We start from the raw sequence: 23,071 nt of genomic DNA, 5'->3' as shown, positions 1-23,071 counted from the left end.
CGGAAAATATCCCACAGGATACATACGGTTGTATGTTAGCATGACATCAAAAGAACACTTATAAAACAAAGGAGTAAACACAAGCACATTGAAAAAAAAAGATACAGTAATGTACCCCAAAATGTTTTATAAGAGGGTCATATCATATTGACATTTCACAACTATTTTGTCTCGAAAGACAAATCCAAGTTAAGGCACTTTTAGAACTCATTTCATTCACAACTTAACTATAATTGCTTCCCTCAAAGTGCAATTGATAATCCGTCCAATGTAAATGCTGTCCAGAACGAAAATCTGAAGAGAAGTCAAACTTTAAGATGTTTCCCCCCTTCAAGATGGCTTTTTCAGGTTGGACGGTTTGTTAGAGTCTGTAGTTGGAGTTTCATTTACTACTTTCACAGAATCAAGTTTGTTTTCTATTTCATCCTCTGTTTTTACTTCAACATTTTCATTAAAAGTTACGCTTTTGCCTGAGGGCCTTCTCGGGTCAGAATCTGATTTTGAAATCCCTGATGTTTGATTCGAAAGTTCTGACGAAGGCACTGATTTAGGTGATGAAACTTGCGAAAGCGAAGAATTATTTCCGGAAGTGGGTGTGGGAGTACTCGGATAACTTTGTATGACTAGATCCACTTTGTCTTGTGAGCGCGCAGAATCATTTCCGGAAGTGGGTGTTGGAGTTTCAGATTTGCTCCCCTTTAAGGAATCAGATTTGTTTTGTTTATACACATTATGTTGTTTTTGGTTCTTATTGGTTAAATTTGGTATTCCATTTGAGACTTTGTTTTGCTTTAAAAAACCACCTAAAGCAGAATTGTTCTTTTTTTCCTTTTCGCTTGCTTCTTCTACAGTTATCACAGTTTGTTTATTCGAACCCTTTTGAGTTGCCTCGATTTGAAGATTCTTTGATACTTTAGACCGTGTTGACCAACGCTTTAAGAATCCCAATGTTGGGGCTACCTTTGCCATTTCCTTCCTCTTCATTTGAATCACAATCAATCTGGCTCGTAAAATCTTCTTAGTATTGTCATCCAGCGACTCCAGGTTTTCATTTCTCTCGAGCGTTTTCTTACAACAGCAGTCAACGAGTTTAGCGACGGTAAATGCGAGGATAAGTGCACCGAAAGAGACGATTATAGGTGTCAAGATTTTAGGGTAATCAGCACTTGAAGTGTTATCTTCTGAAATGAAAAAGAGCACATTTTAGCTAATATGTTCTTATTGAATTACTGAAAGACAAACTCTCTCTCTCTCCCCCCCTCTCTCTCTCTCTCTCTTTGTAAAACTTTATTCTTTGTCCGAAATTTGACGTCCTAATAAATGAACTTTTCGCCTAATTAGAACAAAAAGAATTAAATGTCTGCAAGCATGACACCACGACTAATTAAATTACAGTGATCAAGGACAGCCAAAATAATTGACACAGAACACGTATACTTTTGAACTGGAGTGCAAATCAGCTTGATAACGAATTGATTTTGGAGCCTGATGAGTCGGTGTGAGGTGTATTATGCAGATACCTTCCAGGTTACAGGTATATTTTAACGTACCGACTCTTTCATCTGATGTTTTTGCACACAATATTACCAATTATTTTAAAATATCCAAGAATAACTTTGCCTTGAACAATGTATAAATAAAATAAACCACTTTGCCCTACTTATAAAACACAGAAAAAAAAACCTATATGTAAATCAATAAACACAATCAGCGTTATATAGCCTATGGATATATGATGGCAATATAACAAAAGGTTGATAATGACTAAAGATATTTTGGTTATGTTATCATTTGGTCTTTGTGTGCCGATTTCCTGTTGTATACACATATATGTAAACTTTATGAAAATTAACTCATTAGTTAGTTATTAATTAGTTTGATACATGATATGGTGATTTTTAATTTCATTTTAAATATCAATGTCAAAGAAACCAAACCAAACCAAAACAAACAAAAAAAAAAAGACAGGCAGATAAACAGAACAAACGAATAGGGGAAAAGACAAACGAAATTAAAAAAAAATTGAAATTTAAAAGTCAAAATAAAGCAAAAACAAAATGACACGTATGAAATTTTATATGATTTTACAAGAACGAAAAGTATGTGGTAAAATCGTCCTCCAATAAATGGAATTCCTTGGTGTCTTTATAGTACATGTGAATAATTAATGCAAAGATATGACTGAAATTGTTTTTTCTTTGTTAACACACATAGTCATACAAATGGATATTATTCAAAACTACCCCATCATATCAGATGTTTATATAACTGTAAAAAAAAAAAAAAAAAAAAAAAAAAAAATCAATCGCAAAAAACAAAGGTTACTCGTGAACGGATTTTAACAAGTTATGTAAAGTATTAAAAAGCGCTTTCTGATTGTGGCTACATTTCAAATCATAACTTTTGTAACAAATCATTAAAGAAATAAAACTACAGATTTCTTTTGTTAATTGTTAATACAAATCTGTAGTTCTGTTTTAATCTGTAAATGTTCTGCAAGTAAAATAAGAGGATTATCATTGCATTTTCCTTGAGATTAAAATAATTATATCGAAGGAAACCCATTTTGCAATGGCAAATCGCATTGGCCAAATTGACTTACTAATAGTTACAGTGTATCGGAATATTGCAGTTGAGCGCCTTTGTGTCTTAATAATGTGTCTACCAAGGCAACGGACAGCATCACCATCCAAAAATAGGACTATATTACTGCTTTCCAGTCTGAAAAGCGTCTAAATTTGAACCCCCACACACTCTAACGTTTGGCAGATATTCACAATCCATTCAAATCCAAGTTACTGAGAATATGTCCTTGGCACTACAGCACCGCAAGACACTCTCTAAATCATAACAATCAATTAGCTAGATAAAGTTATATGTTTTTTCCCATTCCCCATTAATGCCCCTTGGACATTACAATAGGAACTTGATCATTGATATATGACCTTGACCTTTAATTGTGACCCTGAATCAAGGTCAAGAAACACCTGTAGGCCATAAGCAACAAAATGCCTAAGTTTTAATTCATTCCAATCCGAAGGGTCAGAATTATGTCCTTGACACTATATCACTTTTCCAGTGACCTTGATCTGCAAAATGTGACTTTGAGTTGAGACATGACATACCCATACACTTACATTTCACACAAACAAAAATTCATTCAAATCAAAAGTATCAGAGTTATATCATAGGTACGTTGCCAGTGGACCTTGAAGTTTGAAGTATGGCCTTGAGTTGAGATCAATTTTGGTTCTGGGCAACAATATAGTAAGGTTTGAATCCACTCAAATCTGGGATTTGGGTGGTATAGCCTGGACACTATTTTGTGACAGTGAAAACTACAGAGAGATAAAACCAGAATGACTTCTCCCAGTAGGAATAGACAGCACTGTTTAGTGTTGTCTAAATCTTGTTGTCTTAATTGTGAAGAATCATTTGTGGAACACTGATCACAACTGAATTTTGTCACGGCCCCAAAAACATCTTGACTGAGAACAGACTTAAGTCAACAATTTCAATTCTGTATAACTTTTCAAATGATCACAAAAATAAAACCAAATTTTCATTGAGTGTTTGCGTAAAAATAAATAGTTGGGCGTATTAACATGAAAGTCAAGTTCAGAAAGTAACACATTATATAGCACTGACCACGACAGTATTTCTGAATATCTCTTTTCAAGTGTTTAAAGTCTAAAAAATCTAATACACAAATGTATTGGTTTGGAAGGAAATGTTCCAGTTTGTTAGAGGACTTCTATATATTTCTATCCACTTATTGTCCGGTTTGAACCAATTTATCGCCAATGTAAAGAATCCTTTTAAATTCTAACAACACACAATGAAGAAATTATTAAATTAATCCTTTCTGCTAGCTAGATTTTGGGGTCACTTTTCACTAAAGTACAAGGTCAGTTTTTTTGGGTGTATTTGTATCTAAGAAGGTTATACTACATTAAGAAAGGTTTTTTCTCGATATTTTTTTAATCAATTGAATAATCTACTTTCTAGACATAAAATATTTGAGTATTCAAAAGTACAAAAACTCCCCCTTTTGAATTTAGCATTTTTTAAAATTATTTAACAAGGTTAAAATTCTTTGCAATACAGGAACTTGGATGATTGTGAATTACTATATAAACGCGACTTTATACTTCGGTTGTTCACTCATTCGTCATGTACTCATTATATATAATATTGGCACTTGAAATTTGTAAATTTATAAAAACACTTCTCATGAATATCAATAAGAAATTTAGCCAATTAAACACCCTAAGACGAATACTTTTGATTCAAGGCTACGGAAATAGTTTATACAATCACTAAAACTTTACTATCTGTACAATGAAATTTAACCCCCCACCCCACCCACACGTGCCTTGCCACTACATTTTGATTTTGCGAGTTTTATTTGAACGTAGGAATTGGGTTCGAGGCTTGAAATCTTTAATTATTCGCTGACTGAGATTATTTTCTTTTATTATAAACGAATTTTTCTTTCGAAATTAGATGATATATTTGATACTACTGTATAGTTGTAGAACTTGTATCTTATCCTTTTGACTTTGTCGATAAAATATGTTCTATTCAAATGCTGTGTATATCTCCACTAAGGTAGTATTTATTGTTTAATTTAGATTTGATTTCACTTCCTTTTTGTTAATTAAGAAATAATGAATCCTTTTTTTTAACTTTAATTCAGGTCGGTCATGTAATGAAATCCCATAAGGGCTCTATGGTATACTCACCCGTATAATTTACATCCTGAGAAATGTTTAAAAATTTAATGATACCTTATTACTTATATTTACATTTGTGACTGATTTGTAGTAATTAAATTCTTGAGAACTACAGTTTTAAACCCATGAAATAATTTATTTTTATCATATGTTTACCCCCTTTATCCCGTGGATATCACTCAGGTTTTTTTTTCACACACCACATGGTTTTCGCTTAAACGTTATGAAGTAAAATAATGTGAAAATTTCATGTACAAAAACAGTGTCAAACTGTTAAACTCGCCAAGACTTGGGGAGAAACAAACACACACACACACACACAACTCGTTGGATAAAAACCATATCCAACCACAAATCTTGGGAGATCTTAAATGGCCCGGTTTACATAAAGGGAAAACATTTGCAAGTGAAAATGTGTATTGCTGACAAACATATACATGAGCCAAGCGTACGGATTCCTAGTCCGCGAGTTTTTTTTTACCATGATTGAATCGAACAAATAAACTCGGCAATGCAAACAGCATATGTGTCAGAAGATTAAGGCGTAACTAGTCAATTAAATCACTTGACTTACAAATAAAATTACGTATGTAATTGTGATTTCGACAACGGACTGGCTCCTCGGATATCGTTTATTAGTATTTATCCAGCTGAATGGGTTTTAATTGATCACTAATTTGTAAATCACCGTCAAACATGAACACCCCAATCAAGTTTCCACGTGAATAGAAATGTCAAGTTAAATACTGTTGCTTCAAATTTAAGAGGATTATTTCCAGAAAATTGCAAAGATTTTGAATTTTGAAAGAGTTTACATTCAAAATAAAACGCAGACGACATTAAAGACATTTTAACAGCGTTTTCCTGAAAACTAGCTTCTTTTTGTAATTTTTTGTATGATTTCTATATGACTTTCATGACTTCACCATGTAAAATGTATTATCGGATTAATTTTCAGTATATATATTTCTTGCAAGAACCCGTTGGATTATCCACAAATGATTTCAGCAAATACGTATATCACAAAACTTGTACACATTAAAATTTCTGTTCTAAAACATTTTAACCCAAAGCAAGTGTTTGTATAATTTCAAAATCATTGCCAACTTTGCTATGTTTGTGATTTAGAAGTGATTAAGGTCACTTGAACACCCATGATTTGTTTGGCGTCGTTTAATCACTGCAGAACAGGTTAGTAAATCAAAAACATCCCTATTTTTTTTTGGTTTCACACTCGAATAATTATCGTCAACATACATTCATGGGAATTAAAGTTTAGTGAAAGACCCAATAGGAAAACTAAGATCAAAATAATGATAAATACATTTGTATAGAAAAGAACAGAAAATAATAAAAGTTAAATTGAATATTGGTATAGCTCCGTTTTAATTTTAAGAAGAGAAAAGAATTCTTAAAAAAAAAAAAATAACATTCGATTTGAAGTAAAATCAAAAAGTACCTGCTTGTACTAAGACTGGGAAAAGCGAAAGACTCAAGAAATATCCATTTTCGGTCAAGCCCATATTTTCTGTCCATTAACACACATTTCTTCCTTTTCCTTCCCCTGATGTATCCATCCATTTATATCAAAGCATATATAATTCGGGATAAATGTTGTTCATTTTTGTTGTTTTGTTTTTCTTCCTTTATACCGAAAATCCAACGCATAAAATCACTGTATCCACCCGTACATGAAAAACCAGTTCACGGTATTTGTTTATTTCACCTAATAATGATTTAATTCCATGTCACGCAGTAATTAGTGATTATTATATTACACGGTAATAATCCCACGAGGTTTTTTTTTTTCTGAACGCAGACCAATGTCCGTGGAACCGTGAGTGGTCAACCAGGGAACGCAATATACAACACAGAACCAATGGCGAGTTGAAAATCGTGATCAAACACACTCAGCTTTCAATTAGCAATACCTACCTATTCAACAATTCTATAGAGGCTAGTGCCATGTAAACCCCCCAAAACCACGGAGCACTGGGACATTTAATTCCATGTTTGCAATTATTAAAATGGCTACGCAGAGGTATATAAAATTTAGATATGTTCAGTAGCACGTTTGCCTCTTTTGGGAGATTTTGTAAGACGCTTAATAGAATATGGAGCTTTAAATAGGATTAAAAGATTTGCCTTGTAAAAACTTTATGACATTCGGTTGCACTAGGGGAAAGTGCCAGCGAACCGAAAAATAGATCTGCAAATGGTGAAAATATAAATACTTATTTAATTAATAGTAGATTTTTTTTGTTTTTATTAGCTTACCGGAAAGCTCAAGTGAGCTTTTCTGATCACATTTTGTCTGTAGTCCGTCTTTCCGTCTATCCGTCCGTCTGTCTGTAAACTTTTCACATTTTCGACTTCTTCTCCAGAACCACTGGGCCAATTTCAACCAAACTTGCCACAAAGCATTCTTGGGTGAAGGGAATTCAAGTTTGTTCAAATGAAGGGTCACGCCCTCTTTCAAGGGGAGATAATAAAGAATTAGTGAAAAATTAATAGCATCTTTTAAAAATCTTCTTCTCAAGAACCACAGAGCCAGGAAAGATGAAACTTATGTGGAAGCATCCTCAGGTAGTGTAGATTCAAGTTTGTTCAAATCATGACCCCCGGGGGTAGGGCAGGGCCACAATGGGTGATCAAAGTTTTACATAGAAATATATAGGAAAAACCTTTAAAAATACCTTCTCAAGTACAACAAAGCCATTTGTTATATTGACATGGAAGCATCATCAGGTAGTTTAAAAGTCAAGCCCCCCCCCCCCCCCCGGTAATCTTTTCAATACTGAACTGATTTGCGCTTTTGCTAAGCCAATGTGCTCAGGTGAGCAATGTGGCCCATGGACCTCTTGTTACTTTTGAAATTGAGAAGCCTTTTCTTTCCTTTTTTGTATAGTTTGTCTATTTGTTTATTTGTGTTTTTATTGTTTGTTTTTTTTAATTCAGCGTTATTCAGTACGTATTACTAATAAGAAGATCCTATATAATACACTATAGTATATATTATGTTATATATAACACTGAGTCTGTCCTATCATGTTTGATATCTGAACCTGATGACTTAATTTTCATACTATGGCAAATTTAATTCATTATTTCTAACATCAAACAAACTGCATAAAAATTTATTGCGCCCACTTTATAAGTGACTTTAACAATAATAAAAACTATTCAGAAAAAATTACAAATATTCATTTGAAAGGTAATGAGTCCAAACGTTCGTGTTTATTGTGATAGAAAAAGATTTTTTCAGACAAATATATTCATCTTTCTTCAAAATGGAAAAGTTGTATAGTGATTTTGAAAATTGTGCCGAATATACCATATCTCAGAAAAAGGAAGGAAAATGAACAACTAGTAATTAAAATACAGTTTACCGATCTAATAAGTTACAGAAGCAAAACAATGCTAAACAAGATGTGTTTCTGATGTCCCCGTATTGTGGCTTATAACCAAAGTTTTCAAATGTAAGGTCGAGAAAATACGGTCAAAAAAGTTGGTACCAAGAGAAAGAACTTATCACAAGGACTTTACACATGTGATATATACGAAAGCCCTAGTACAAACTGTTCAAATTTTATAGCCAGGTTGGAGTTTTTCAAGATTTCGTCAAACTCCAAGGTCAAAGTCATGAGGTCAAAAATGTTCGTACCCAAAGAAAATCGTGTCACAAGAAATACACTTTTGAAATATGAAAGCGCTAGCACCAACTATTCAGAAGTCATGGTAAATGTGAAGTTTTTCAGAAGGACGTCAAACTTCAAGGTGAAGGTCATAAGGTAAAAAAAAATGTTGGTAAAGAAAAGTCTTGCGACAAGAAAAATACATGGAAAATAAGAAAGTCCTAGTAGCAACCGTTTATTTTGGTTTTGATTCTGATAAATGAAAACTTCCAGGTGTTTCGTAAGTTGGTAAAGGTGGCAATTTACGGGCTTTTCCCATTCTATTTTCAACGTCCACGGTGGAAAATCTCCGAATACAAGGCATAAAAAATCTTAGTACAAGGAAAGCACCGTTTACAAAAATAAAAAAAAAAATAAAAAAAATTAAAAAAAAAATAAAAAAAATTCTGGTGTTAATGGATTTCAAAATGGCTTCACAGGACGAAAGCGTGCTCGTTCAGCAAGATAATTTCACCTACTCGTCAAAATTGTGTTGTTGTGGACATCTGAGGTCTTCCAACAATTAATATTTATGAAATATCTGTTTATTAATATGCTCATGCAACACAAACATCGCAACGTAAGCGTATACTAGTATACTGGTAATTTTCTTGACAAAATTATTTTTTATCAAACCTAAATCGTATTTTTTCTTACATCACATTTGATTTATCATTTTAGCTATGTATGCTTTCATATTAATTTTTTTTTTTACTCCTAAACTCTTAAACATAAATACAACCCCTCCCCACTTCATGTACGCCAAGTTTTACTTTAGATAGTAAAAGTTTGAAAGAAATTGTTTAGTAAGCTTCTGAATTTGGATCAAATTTAATACCGGTAACTCGTGATTTTTCATGTGACTTTTAAAAGAAAAGAAATGATTTAAAGGCTCATTGTGTAGCAATGAATGTATCGTGTGATTTATGAGATCACAGGCGCCACTATACTTATAAATTTTATCGATATTTGCACCAAATATAAGTCAAAACACAAACAAACACTACGAAACAAACAAAATATAAACACCTCCCTAAAAAAAAAACAAAAAAAAAAAACAAACAAACAAACAATCAAACAAACACCCCACCCCCCACCCCACCCCACCCCCCCCCCCCAAAAAAAAAACAAAACCCACAACAACAATTAAAAAAAACAACTAAATACAAAAGCAAATTAAGGAATAACGACCCTCTGTTCTAAATTTCACTTTTTTTTTACTTCCCAACATTAATTTTCATCAAGAGCTATAGAATTAGAATTAAATGAAAAATAGTTTGAGGTATGAAGCGCTGCTTATTTTTTCATATATTTTTTTTTTATCTCAGACCATGATATGAAAAAATTTCAACACAGAGAATAGAAAAGTAATAATTTATTATCACAACATAAAATTTAAAATATTAGATGTATATAAAAATAAAATTTAGTGTCATACCTATTAAATTCATATTAGGAAACATAATAAAGCACTGCTTCCTAAGGCAGAATATCACCATGTTTTATGTGCTTGTAAGAAAATAATATGACTATTAACAAGAGTTATCTTTCTTATAAATAGATATTTTTTTGTAATACTAATAAAAATTCTACATATGATACTTAATACAGGCGCGTATCTAGGAATTTTTTCCAGCCCCCCCCCCCCCCCACCCCCCAGTAAAAAAAAAATCCAATCCAGAAATTTCTTGACAAGCAAAAAAAAAAAAAAAAAAAAAAAAAAATCCTAAATTCCTTTCCCAAACGTAAAAACAAACATATTTCGTTGTGATGGTGGTAAGGTCCACGTTTTCTAAAGGGGGAGGGGGGGGGGTGTTTCAAAACTCCTTTTTTATTTGTTTCAGTATATACTTATATATACATGTAAAAACACTGTGAATTCCAGGGTATCCGGACCCCCACCCCCTCTAGATCCTCTAAAGTAATACATTAAATCATTTCAAAATTGTCAATTAAAAGATACAACTATTCAATTTGTAAAGTTTTAATAATGGATTTAATTTTTTTTTTTTTTTTTTTTTTTTGTTAAATATAATATAACAATTTGAAAAAATAAGGCAAAAGAAAATAGATTAATGTTTCAATCACGTGTCAGGTTTTATCGAATTTGACTACTCAAAGGTCTCAATTATTCAACTCTGGTAAAATAAACTATGCGTAATATTAGGATTTTTTTTTACTTTGAAAGTTATCTGTCTTATCAGAGGATCGGTCCCCCTTAAACACAAAAAGGCCATAATATGTATAAGACTATGTCAAAATACGAACATTTTTTTCTCCAGAAAATTAAATATTTTGAAAAGTTCTAAGTCTATTCCTTTTATGAGATTTGATTATTTATATGTCATATTCTTTAAAAATCTCAATAGGTACCTTTTTTTTCAATTCAATTCATTTATTTGACAATACCATCTATAGTAAGTTGTTCTTTTCTAATATCAAAGCACTCTTTCAGAAAGTTACATACTCTTCTAGGAATTTTAATACTTGGAGGGTTGATAATGTCAATAATAGGGTTTTCCTTCAAGTAACATTGAACATTACATATATCACAATATTGTAATCTATACTGATCAAACTAGGACAATGAAGTACAAAATGTTTTTCATTTTCAATAAAAAGTTTACAAGAATGACATCCACGTTTTTTTCTCTAGGAATAGGTGGCCTTGAGTATCTCCCCATTTCAATATGTAGTATATGAGCACTAATTGTTTGTTTTTGTTAGGATTGTTCTTTCAGATTTCTTCACTGGTAATTGTAGATAGTTCTATGATTTATATTCATTTAAATTTATTATATGACTATAAAAAGTTAAATTTCCAGAATCTGATTTAGAAATGTTCTTTAACTGTTCACAGATTTTGTTCATATAGTGCTCCTCGACTAAGTTTTATGTGATATGTCCAATGAGGATACAGACAATTTCTGTTGTAGAGTAAAAAATTTTCTCTCATTCTGTGACTCTAAATTTTTCAATCTTGAATAAAATTTAAACATATTTTCATTACACAAATAAAATAGTGGGAATTGTCCCAACTCATATAAAACAGCATTATTAGATGATTTTCTATGAACACCCAGAATGTCTTTAAATATATGGAGATGTATTTTTTCAGATGGGAAATGATCTGAGAATAATAAATCACATTTGTAGTCTGCAATCCAAATTTCAGAACCATAAGCTAGGTGCATCGTCGCAAGCCACGGGTTGGAAATAGAATGGACACAAAACCCGTGGCTTGCGACGATGAAGCTAGGTGATAATCCATATCTTAACATCTATTTTACATATCGGGATCGAGGTGCATTTAATTTCAACTCCACGTAACTATCTCAAACAAAATGGATCCTAAAGACGATGAAATAGTTAGTGCACCTATTGAAGAAAAGAATACAGGCTCAGTTGAGGTAAATTTAGCAGACTTATCACAAGAATAATATATAAATTTTCCAACATGGTTTGATTTTTTTTCCTTGTTTCCGAGGTATATTCAAAAGGTGTCATTGCATTGTTCAAATTGTTGTGTTCATTGACTGAGTGTAAAAAAAGTAGAATCTAGAGGCCTAATATACCTTTTTAATTTTTTTTTTTCGTAAAACAAATTTTTGTCGTGAAATATCAAATAAAAGTCATAAATAGGTTGAATAAACTAAAATTGATAAAATAGTTTGAATAATCTAACAATGTCTCGGAAAAAGCCCTCACCACACTTTGTCATGATCTTGTACAAATAACAATTTCTATTCACAGAATGATGTTCCATCTGGTGCCCCAGAAGTACCACCACCTGTCGTCAATATTCCAGCTGCTCCAAAGCCAAAACCTAAAAAAGGTGCGGGTTATTTTACTGAAGCGTTCCTTATTATTTTTGTTAAAATGTTCTATCGCTAAGATGATAATGTTCTATGGATCCAGTTTAATGGAAGAATGCATTCGGTGTATTGGCAATGCAGTAAAACAAGCATGGGTGATAATTCTAACTTAATGTATAATATGTTCGACAATGAAACCGTTTAGTAATAATATTAAAGAATTCTGCAACTCTCTAAATCTCTCAAATCATGTTTTGCATGCTCTTAATGACGTTAAAATTTTCAGTAAACTCCTGTGGCCTGCGGTTACTGTGTCACGCAAGGTCTTTTTTTTGAAGACAAAATTTAGGACTAATAGAAATATTATTCAACTTTGCACACCCCTAATGTATCAGGTTGAGATTCAAAATATAGTTTTGTGTCATTGGGAATTGCATTTTAAAATCCTCGTATGTAATTTTTTTCATGTATGTTGTTGCTATGATTAAGCCACCATGTTGGAAAAGAATTAGTCCATCATTTTCATTATTTTTAGTTTTACAATTTAACCATTTGATTAAAAAAAAAGTGAGGATTGGACTTAAAATTGACTTTAGAAAAATTAAAGTGCATCAGTGATATGTAAATGCTTCCCATGTTATTGCAGCTCCAGAGCTGCCTATATTTGAGAGAAGGAACTGGTTGATACACCTCCATTATGTAAGAAAAGAGTTTGACATCTGTAAATCCATCATCAAGGAAGGCCTAGCTGAAAGTGGTGGGATGTGTGAATATGCGGTCTACACTCAAGGTACACATGAACAATGTTCCATTAAAGAAGTATGTTTCAGAAAAAATTAAAAAAGGTTTAACATTAAACTCTGGAATTAAAAACCTAGCAATCATGAAATGATCAGATTGAAATACATGCTAAAAAGTCTCCTTGAAAATAAAAGTATAATGGCATCTTTGCAAGATTGCCAACATCATATACATTAAGATAGTTATTAAATTAACGCAATTGAAAAAAAAGTTTACTTTGTACATCTACACAAGTTTTTATAGGGAAATAGTCAAGAAATGATAAAGTTTTGATAGACTTTTTATTTTTTGTGGTAAACAGCACTGGTTCTGAGACAGGAGGGGAGGATCCAGGAATCCTTAGAGCTATTCCAGACTTGTACACTACTGAACCCACAGAGTGCTGACAACCTTAAACAGGTGGCTCGATCACTGTAAGTTTTAATAAAAATCTCTCTGTAGGCGATTAGAAGGGTGGTTATATTGACAGTTGGTGAAAGCTAATGAAAACATGTTTAGGTTATGCCAACCAACATAAAGTACATGTATTCTGTAGACATAGTTATAAAGTCCCCTTTTTAACCCATTTGCTATCCACTCATTGGATACCAATCTTTCAGAGTTTACTTCCAAACTACAGCTCATATATCAGGTGATAGATAATATTTTTTCATCCAAGGATACAACACAGTGTGAGAGACATTGTACTGTACCCATAGACCATGGGAATCAAGAGTGCATTTGTCTATTGTACCTGGTCAACATATACCCAAACATTTACAAGAAAATTTGCAAGGAAAATGTGCTATTTATAAAAACTTGGTTAGAATCCAGTGTTTGAGCAATCTTCATTATATTGAAAACAGAGAGAATGGTTGTGAACTGATGTCTGTATGTATTTCAAGGACAATATTTGAAGCAATTTTATTTCTTGAGTAACCTTAAAAAAAGAGAAAGATTGAGAGGGTGAGAGGAAAATTATAGCAATTATAGAAAGAAACATGATATCGATCTTTATTCATTTCTTCAGATTTCTTTTGGCTCGACACAAAGCTGCCGTGGAGTTATACAATGAGGCTGCTAAGCTGAGCGACAGAGATTGGGTATTTCTAAAATTTCTATTTCACATTTGAAAATTTTTATTGATTGTATAAAATTTTGTCTTCAGTTGAGAAACTACATAAGTAGTTGTGACATGACCTGGCGAGTTTTCCTTTGAAGTCAGCCATACAATAACTGCGATACAGAACACTTTTAGTGGGCGTTTCTCATGCAAATGAGCAGAAACTGTACTGTATCTGAAAAATATCAACGATACAGTACGGTTTATTTTTAGCGATGATGGAAAACTGAATCCGTATCTTAAATGTTATAGACAAATCAATCAAATTGCATGATAGCGCTGTTAGTATTTATTCAAAATTTGAGATGAATAAAGAATAGAATTTTACAACGAAAAGTTACCAGTGGCGGATTAAAAAATTTTAGAAAGGAGGGAGTGGGGGCAGTACACAAATGGTTTTCTTCAAAAAAAAAATGTCCAAACTGGAAAGTCGGGAGTTTCGTGGGGGGGTAGATTCATAATCAGGCCTGACACTATATGTGCGTGATTGTTTCGTGTTTATAAATTAAAAGTGTATACAAGTTTAGCAAACATAATTTACGAAAGCCAAAAAAAAAAAAAGAAAAAAAAATCGAAAGGGGGGGGGGGGGACATCGACGCGTGCGAGTGAGTGCTGGATCTGCCTTTGGTTCCTCTACGTTTTGTTTCAAACATGAAGGTAATATGCCCCCTTTCTTATAATCTGTTTATTTCAATTTGGAGCCAAGAATTTTGTATACACATGTATGACGACCGGTCGATGACATTGTCGGACATTTCTCTCAGAATACGACCTCCCCAAAACATTTTTGCTTCAAATACATTCCCATATATGATTCTTATGTATCAAAATGTTTTGCACTAAATTCGTAGCTTAGATTTAAAAAAAATCAACAAGAGCTAAATAGAAAGAAAAAAAACCTAAGCAATCAAATATAAATTAAATTTTGGGAAAACACATTATATAATGCATCTCATAATTATAATTATTTAAATTGATAGATACCTGCACGTCCACCTCACTCGGAATTTCAGTTGCGATTGCTAAAAATGGGGTACTGAATCAACTTTCTGTAAAATCATCTGATTGGTTGAGAGATTTATACCCAAATACACATGTAAATTAGCGAGGTCATAAGAAAGGTCATGTCACAAGTCATTTAGAATACTCGTTTCCTACTGTATCGGAGATACAGGGCGGGGCCCGGCTCGAGCTATCACTCTCGCCTTAAGCCTCGCCCTGTATCTCCGATACAGTAGGAAACTCGTACTCTAAATATAACATGTTGTATAAATGATTTTCAAAATTTAACAAAGTTTTTTAAAAAAAAAATTGAATATCATTAGTGACAGTGAAGTAGGTTTTTCCATTCCTAATTGTCAACAGTTTTTTCAAATTTAAATACATAATTAATTCAACATTGAGAAATACACATACTTACAATTTCAGGAAATAGCACATAATCAAGGAGTTTGTTACATGTATCTTAGAGACTACAAAATGGTAAGCTGAATCTTTCTTTTACAGCTTAATTGTCAATTTATTTTCCTTTAAGAAATGAGAACCCTTGTTCATTTATGAATTATTTTTTTTAAAGCTTTTTTTTCTTCTTTTTTTTCACAGAAAATATTTTATCTGGTAAATTACTACATGTACATGTATATTAGAAGAAAAAGTTATTAATGATATACGAGCAAGAAGAATTTGTAAACAGAGAATTCATTTATTTGGAGTTATCTCTCTTCCAATATCATTCTATGACAAAATTCATAGAATTGACCATGCATTTAGTATAAAAAATACATATTCATATTTTATAGGCAAAAGATTGTCTCAGCCAAGCATTGTCTTTCAAAAGACATGAAATTTCTTATGTGATGCTGGGGAAGATTCACCTAATGGAGGGCAATATAGAAGCAGCCATTGAGATTTATAAACAGGCCGTGGAGTAAGTTTTTCCTTTGTTTTGATAAAACCATGCAAACATTGATTTTATATCTCGGACATATTTCAGATATTTTTGTACTTCATTCCTCCCCCCAAGGAAGATATGGCATTGTTTGGTTAATGTATTTTCAGTACAAAACAATGAATTGTGATTTATATAGAGTAAGCAGTTTTTTGAAAATCCATTTATTGTGCTGTTTTTTTTAATCATTGTTCAAACAGTAGGCTAAATAAATATGGAAAACTTTGCACAATGATCGATTTAAAGAGATTGACAATATACTGGATAATTAGCCTAACAGATATATCAATGTATAAAATGCAGAAATTTTTCTGTCTTCCTTCTAGGCTTAATTAAAACACAGATTGTTTGTTATCTATATTTAAAATTGTTGTGTCTAGATATCTGAAATAGCATGTGTATGTATTTTAAAAAAGTGTCTGAAAAAATGATGGTCTGATTTTTTGCCTTGTAGGTATTCTCCAGAAAATCCAGACATGCTGACAACATTGGGACTTCTATACATGCAGGTACAATTTGTTTTTAAACTTCACAGACTTCATCTTACATATGCTGTGTTCTAAAGATTATACTTTCATAGGAAAAGAAAAGTACACAATTTGCTTTCATTAAAGGAGTATCTCAAAATGATATAATTTATAGACACGGTATTTTAAATCCATTACTTTCATTTATTCATATCAGGTTGGTCAGTACCAAAAAGCATTTGAAAATCTTGGTAATGCCATGACCTATGACCCTTCACATGTCAAGGCCATAATGGCAGCTGGGAGCATGATGCAGACACATGGTGATTTTGATGTGGCACTGAACAAATATAGGATTGCAGCAGTAGCAACCCCTGAGAGTCCTCCGTTGTGGAATAACATTGGGATGGCTTTCTTTGGCAAGAAGAAATATGTTGCTGTAAGTTTTTTAAGCAACCAGATTTCCTTTTACATTGGTACTATGAAAACTAAGGATGAATCTTTACTACTTACATTCAGAGATTTTGTCAAGTTGAAACATGTAATATTTACAACACCCAGTTTTCATTTTTGTGGAAGTCAAGTTTTTAGCATAATTATGTGATTCTATTGAAATCAGTATAAATTCAGCTATGAAACATTGCAAATCAGTTACTTCTATAAATTTAGTGTAAGGAAATAATATTTTAAGAATCAAAATCTGAATACTTTGAAGGTTCAAAATGGAGAAAATAATGTTTCACTGTTTAACTTCTTAAATTACTCATCATAGTGTATTTCTTATCCTGACAGAAGCTAGTTTTTTTGTTTTTGTTTGTTTGTTTTTTTTTGGAATGAACAGAAAGCAGAGCTGCATTTAAGACTATAGCTGCTAGGTTGATATCTAACCTAGCAGCTATAGGCTAGCCGCTATGTCTATTGAATGCACTGTATGAATTATCACTTGTCATCCCTACGTAGTCGCTAGCATATCATTGACGATGGTAGCTCTACCTAAAGCTAAGTAGCTGCTATGATCTTGAACACAGCCCTGATATATGGCTAAATTGGAATTTTTACTATGTATATGAATATCTTATATTACAGGCAATTAGCTGCCTGAAGCGTGCTAACTATATGGCCCCGTTTGACTGGAAGATTCTTTATAATTTGGGATTGGTCCATCTCACTATGCAGCAGTATGCGTCTGCTTTCCACTTCCTCAGTGCAGCCATTAACTTGCGTCCCAAAATGGCTCAGTTATTTATGCTCCTGGGAGGTAAACATTATATGCATAAAGTTATGAATCTATGAAAAAAAAATCCAACAGATTTTTGTTAATAATGCATGTAATTTATTTATTTGATCTGACATGAATTTTTGAGTATTTGGATGTTTTAAATAATTCAAGAATTCATTGCACTTTGAAATTGCCTTCTTTAATACCTAATTTGCTTAGAAATTGCAAAATTATTCTTTTAATACATGATTCAAGCTTTATTATCTAAAAAGGGATAAAAATTATTTTATTGAACCAATCTACAAATATAGAGTAATTATCCATATGCAAATTTGATGAAGTATTGTTCAGATTATATATTTTTTTAAATTAATTTGGACAGTTGCCCTGACTCATTTGGAGGACCCTGACAACGCAAGGAAGGCATATGAACAGGCTGTAACTCTGGAACAGTAAGTCACTTCCATCAAGGCATTTCTAAAAAAAAATTATATTATATATATACAGTTGAACTTCAAACACTTATCTCGAACACTGATGTCTTGAATACCATGGATATGTCAAGGTGATTTGGAAGTTCTAACCCCTTATTCTTTAAGTATTTTTCCCTGGATATCTTGAATCCTGGGATATCTCAAAGTTTTATCTCGGTCCCTTTGAGTTTGAGATATGGAGGTTTGACTGTATGGTGAGTTGAATTCAATAACATTATTTTTTTCATGAACTTGTGAATAGCAATACCTTTAAAAAAAATTATCCAACAAAATTCTTACATTTCAGGAAAGACCCTGCAATGAGTCTCAACTTTGCAATATTTTTGCACAACACTGGTGACAAAAGTGCAGCTCTGAAAAATTACAAGGAATTTGAGAGTAGATACAGAATCATGAAGACAACCAATCCAAATGCAGGGGATCAGGAGGTTAGAAAAACGTTGAAGGAGAGATTAAGAACTCAAACAATGAAGTCATTGAAAGTTGAATGAGAGTTTTTGTAAATTATGTAATTTTGTTTGATTTTTCTCAATTTCTCATTTAAGATGCAGGATGCAGCTCAGAAACTAGGAACTGTTCTACAAGTTGGTGAAAGTCTGGTGTGGAATGAAGGGGCCGGGAAAGGAACCACCCCGTCAGAGAAAGCAGAGCCTGATAGACCAGCAACCACCAGTGGAGTCAGTCTCCCTCCCACAGTCAAGTCCCCCATGGATCGTGAGCAAATTGCCACTCCCATAATACCCCCTTATTATCCTTACGAGGATGAGAAGGGTCCCAGTCGCATGGGGGAGACTCCTCTTCCCCCAACCAGAGGCCTCACCACTATGAAAACTGAATTTGAATTTAAATCACAGCACAGTGACTTGGAAAACCTTCCCAACCCCCCTGATGGACCCCCCTCATATGATGATGCAATGAGTGGAGGGATCAAAGAAGAGGAAAATGAGGAGGATTTTGTTCACCCCCCACCATCATGACTACCTGTGGCAGAGTGTCACATGGATCTGTGATTCTTTTTATACCCCCGCTCCGAAGGAGAGGGGGGTATACTGTTTTACCCTTGTGTATCTGTCTGTCCATCCGTTTGTGTGTCTGTCTGTCCGTAACAAATTTTGGTCGCAGTTTTCTCAGCAACTACTCATTCCAGATGCTTGAAATTTTAGCATACTCTTTGTTTAGGCATGCCATATGGTGGGATTCATTTTTTTACAATTCCGATGTCAACTTCCTGTTTATCCGTGCGTCTGTTCGTAGCATACATAACAAATATTGGTCGCAGTTTTCTCAGCAACTACTCATCACAGATGCTTGAAATTTTAGCACAACCTTTGTTTAGGCATGCCATATGGTGGGAATCATTTTTGTATGAATCGGATGTCAATTTCCTGTTTATGCATCTGTCCATACCATACATAACAAATTTGAGTGGTAGTTTTCTCAGCAACTAATCGCAGATGCTTGAAATTTTAAAACACTCTATGTTTAGGCATGCTATATGTTGGGATTCATTTTTGTACAAATCAGATGTCAATTTTCTAATTATCACTGTGTCTGTCCATAAGTGAGCTTGTGTATTCACATCGGAGTGGGAGTATTATTAGAGAGCACTGGCTCACAGACTTCTTGTTTTTTTTTGTTTTTTTTTGTTTTTGTTTTTTTTTATATTTAAATCTGTGGATCTGTGATTCTTAAGCGAGATAATTGTCACATGTTTACACTGAATCTTGTAGCAGTGATAGCTCTTCAGCTAATTTTTTTGTGATGTAAAGAATTATGTTGTTTTGTGTATTTCAAGAGATTATTAAAACATCATTATGCATGATGCTTTCTTATGCTTTACAGGTAAATGATCAGTATCAAGGAGCAGTGCATTATAATATTTGTATGCACTAAGAGAATTGTGCAAAATGATTTTCATCGGTTGTTTACTTTTGTCATATTTTTACAGAAAAGTGCTTTGCATATTAAATCTACAAAGAAATATGCATATGCCATAATTTTTAATGCCCATATCTGTAAATTAGCAAATATGTATTCATATTAGAATATAAATTCAAAATGTAATTTTTGCTTTTGAATCAGGGTTTATTCTTAAAAGCATAACCAGTAGTAATTCAGGACTGTGTTGTTGTTTTTTTACTGCATATGACCTTTTCAAAATTAAATTGAAGAAGAGTGAACCCATCTAATTTTATTACTCCAATACAAGTTGGCAAGAAGTTTGATTTATACTATCATTGTAATTGGATATTGTATAACCATGTGTGTATCCATGGTTACAAAAGGTTAATGAATAAATATTCCAAGAGAATGTAAATGTCCATCCATTTCCAATAAAACTAGGATAATTTCATATATATGAATGGTTCTTCCTTACTTCTATTTTTCTTTAGTCTTTTCAAAAATTCCCATTGACAGGACTGTGTCAGTGAAGCGTTTTTTCTCCTCAGGAAGGACAACTCTTGGATACTTGCAAGAAAAATGAATTATTGGCAGCAGTTCAAAAAATAATTTAATTAACTGTTATACAGTTAAAGGGGTTGGAGATTTTTTTTCTTTCTTTGTCCTCTCCCACCCCATCCCACCCCACCCCACCCTTTCCCTGAAATCAAGAAAATGAAGAGTTGTTCCCTAATAGCTGAGAAAATGAATTTTATTCAGTTTGTGCTCAACAGTTTCAGTGCTTCAGTTGCGTGAAAGATATTTTTGACAGCTTCATATAACAAGTTACAGGTTTAAAGACTAGGCCATCTTTAAAAAATTGTTTGGTTGCCCTCTCCTATCAGACTGGGTAAAAATGCCCTGACTCAAAAAAATTTTTTTAACCTCAAGGAAACGATTATTTTTTCTTAAATTTTGAAAATTCATCATTGATGTTGAAATTTTGTGGGAAAAAAACATTTTTCCCACCTACCTACTGACCCAGTTTTTTCATCCAGAGTTGGGAGAGGGCAAATCAACATTATTTTAAAGTTTGGCCCAAGGCCATTTTTGTTACTTTCAAAGTTTCATTGCCCAAGAAAATTAAAATTCCTACTTGTAAATGCCAGACCATGAGGGCTATATTTTTTACTGCAAATAAAGGTGCATAGACTGTTTTCTTGGTTGTGTGCAAAGGCAGATCTAGGGCCGGCGCGCCGGGCACCCCCCCCCCCCCATTTGAATTTTTTGTATGTCTACTTATATGTCTATTATATTATCCTAAAATCGAGGAAACGCATCTCTTATTTCTACGAATACGTCAGCTCAGACCCTCATCCAGGGCTTTGCCCTAGACCCACTGGGGGCTTCAATGCAGCCCCAGACCCCATCCCTGCCTTCTAACCCCCCCCCCCCTTGTTATGAAATTCCTGGATCCGCCACTGGTGTGCTTAATTTTATTATAGAAATTCTGAATTTCTCTTTATCCTGGATTAAAATATATTTGATTCTCATAACAAAACAAGATACATCAACAATTAAAATTGTTTAAATTTAGGGGGGGGGGGGGGAATCATTCAGTCACAAAACATTTTTTGAAAATTTTTACTTTAAAATTGTTAGTCAAAGTGTGCACGGTAAACTTCAAACTTATTTTAAGCTATTTAAAAAAATGTGCTAGGTCTGTTTTAAAAAATGAAGAATATTAGTATCTATCCACAGTATCTTGGCAGCAGGGACTGCGGAGGGGGGGGGGGGGCTTTTCAAGTAAGTGATATATCATCAGGCCCGTAGGAAGCAATTTCAGTTTGGGGCACAGCCATACATTTTCAGTTGAGGGAGCACTATCAACTACCAAAAATTCCTTTACAAGCAAAATAAATAAATAAATAATCTTTTCTTTTTTTTTTAAAAAAAGGGGGGCATCAGACTTTTTTTTTGAGGGGGCACAAGCATATACATGTAGTATCAACGTTTTCTAAAGTAATCTATATATCGGCAAAATTATTGCCCCCCCCTCCCCCCCCGGTTCCTACGGCCATGATCACTTATTCATTTCAACAGAGACATATAATAGATATGTCTCTGATTTCAAATAGGTGATATCACTTATAATATGTGATATGTGATATTATACTGTTATAGACTTTAGTAGGTCGATTTGTGGTTATAAGGACCCATGTCAAGTGATATTGACTGAAGACACAGAAAGTGATAGCGATCAATCTTGCGAGATATATTCCATGTCTATATCACAGAAGAACGAATATTGTGACTTTTTTTAGCCAATGAAATTACTAAAATAATCTTATATGACATCACCTATTTATTTTGTCAAAAAAGTAATATCGCCTATTCAAATGAGTGATCTCACCTATGCATAGATGATATCACCTACTCAATTTGAATGAGTGATATCACTTTTTTGAATAGGTGATATCACCCATTTGAATATGTAATATCACTTAATTAATGGCAATAAATACCAAGATGGCACCTGTTACATATATTCTGAAGTACTTATTTACTTCATCTTGCGTTTAATATTTTCTGTATATAATTGGTTTTATAAATGAAATTTTTTAAATAAAAGTGTGAACGTGTTTACAACCAATGCATAAAATGATTTATATATCTATTTTTTCTTCACTTTGTCCTGTCTGCGGGTAGCTTTCTGATATGTATGGATCCATTTCTTTATTTGAGCTTATCAAGGACAATCCCACATCAAATGAAGAGCAAAAGATGCTTGATCCGCCCCAATATTGCAAATGCCGTTGTAGTGAAAATCAAAATGACATAAGTAGATCCGCGCCCAAGAGATCCTAAAGGGCAGATGACTCCAAACATTAATTACAGGAGTTCATGATGTGGGACAAAGGAGTTCACGGCGT

The 23,071-nt window shown here is 33.1% G+C and overlaps 2 protein-coding genes across 2 annotated transcripts; one reads left to right on the top strand and one right to left on the bottom strand.

Annotated features, from left to right (window-relative positions):
* Positions 1–330: 330 nt before the first annotated feature.
* LOC133204785 (uncharacterized) lies at positions 331–6,307 on the bottom strand. Its single transcript, XM_061340533.1, has 3 exons — positions 6,196–6,307; positions 657–1,181; positions 331–593 (listed from the first exon to the last, which is right to left on the bottom strand). Exons 1-3 carry the CDS (start codon positions 6,257–6,259, stop codon positions 331–333), a joined length of 852 nt encoding a protein of 283 aa, XP_061196517.1. The 5' UTR covers positions 6,260–6,307.
* Positions 6,308–11,718: 5,411 nt separating this feature from the next.
* Positions 11,719–20,612, top strand: LOC133206180 (Bardet-Biedl syndrome 4 protein-like). Its single transcript, XM_061342111.1, has 13 exons — positions 11,719–11,820; positions 12,164–12,245; positions 12,872–13,015; positions 13,328–13,439; positions 14,036–14,108; positions 15,558–15,611; positions 15,929–16,056; positions 16,532–16,586; positions 16,762–16,983; positions 17,631–17,802; positions 18,146–18,215; positions 18,544–18,685; positions 18,803–20,612. Exons 1-13 carry the CDS (start codon positions 11,755–11,757, stop codon positions 19,232–19,234), a joined length of 1,752 nt encoding a protein of 583 aa, XP_061198095.1. The 5' UTR covers positions 11,719–11,754; the 3' UTR covers positions 19,235–20,612.
* The last annotated feature ends 2,459 nt before the right edge of the window (positions 20,613–23,071 follow it).

This window comes from Saccostrea echinata, unplaced genomic scaffold (genome assembly GCF_033153115.1).
Source record: "Saccostrea echinata isolate AGI-Se365-2 ecotype Australia unplaced genomic scaffold, CSIRO_AGI_Sech_v1 ptg000054l, whole genome shotgun sequence".
Lineage (NCBI taxonomy): Eukaryota > Metazoa > Mollusca > Bivalvia > Ostreida > Ostreidae > Saccostrea > Saccostrea echinata.
Note: the sequence above shows the minus strand (reverse complement) of the source record. Positions and strands in the feature narration are given on the sequence as shown.

Excerpts from the sequence above, each read along its gene's own strand:
- LOC133204785 (XM_061340533.1), bottom strand. The coding sequence starts at position 6,259 with ATGGGCTTGACCGAAAATGGATATTTCTTGAGTCTTTCGCTTTTCCCA. Across the intron at positions 1,182-6,195 it reads CCCAGTCTTAGTACAAGCAG|AAGATAACACTTCAAGTGCT; the intron begins GTACTTTTTGAT and ends TTTTCATTTCAG. Across the intron at positions 594-656 it reads AACACCCACTTCCGGAAATG|CCACTTCCGGAAATAATTCT; the intron begins ATTCTGCGCGCT and ends GTACTCCCACAC.
- LOC133206180 (XM_061342111.1), top strand. The coding sequence starts at position 11,755 with ATGGATCCTAAAGACGATGAAATAGTTAGTGCACCTATTGAAGAAAAG. Across the intron at positions 13,016-13,327 it reads ATATGCGGTCTACACTCAAG|CACTGGTTCTGAGACAGGAG; the intron begins GTACACATGAAC and ends TGTGGTAAACAG. Across the intron at positions 14,109-15,557 it reads AGCTGAGCGACAGAGATTGG|GAAATAGCACATAATCAAGG; the intron begins GTATTTCTAAAA and ends TTACAATTTCAG.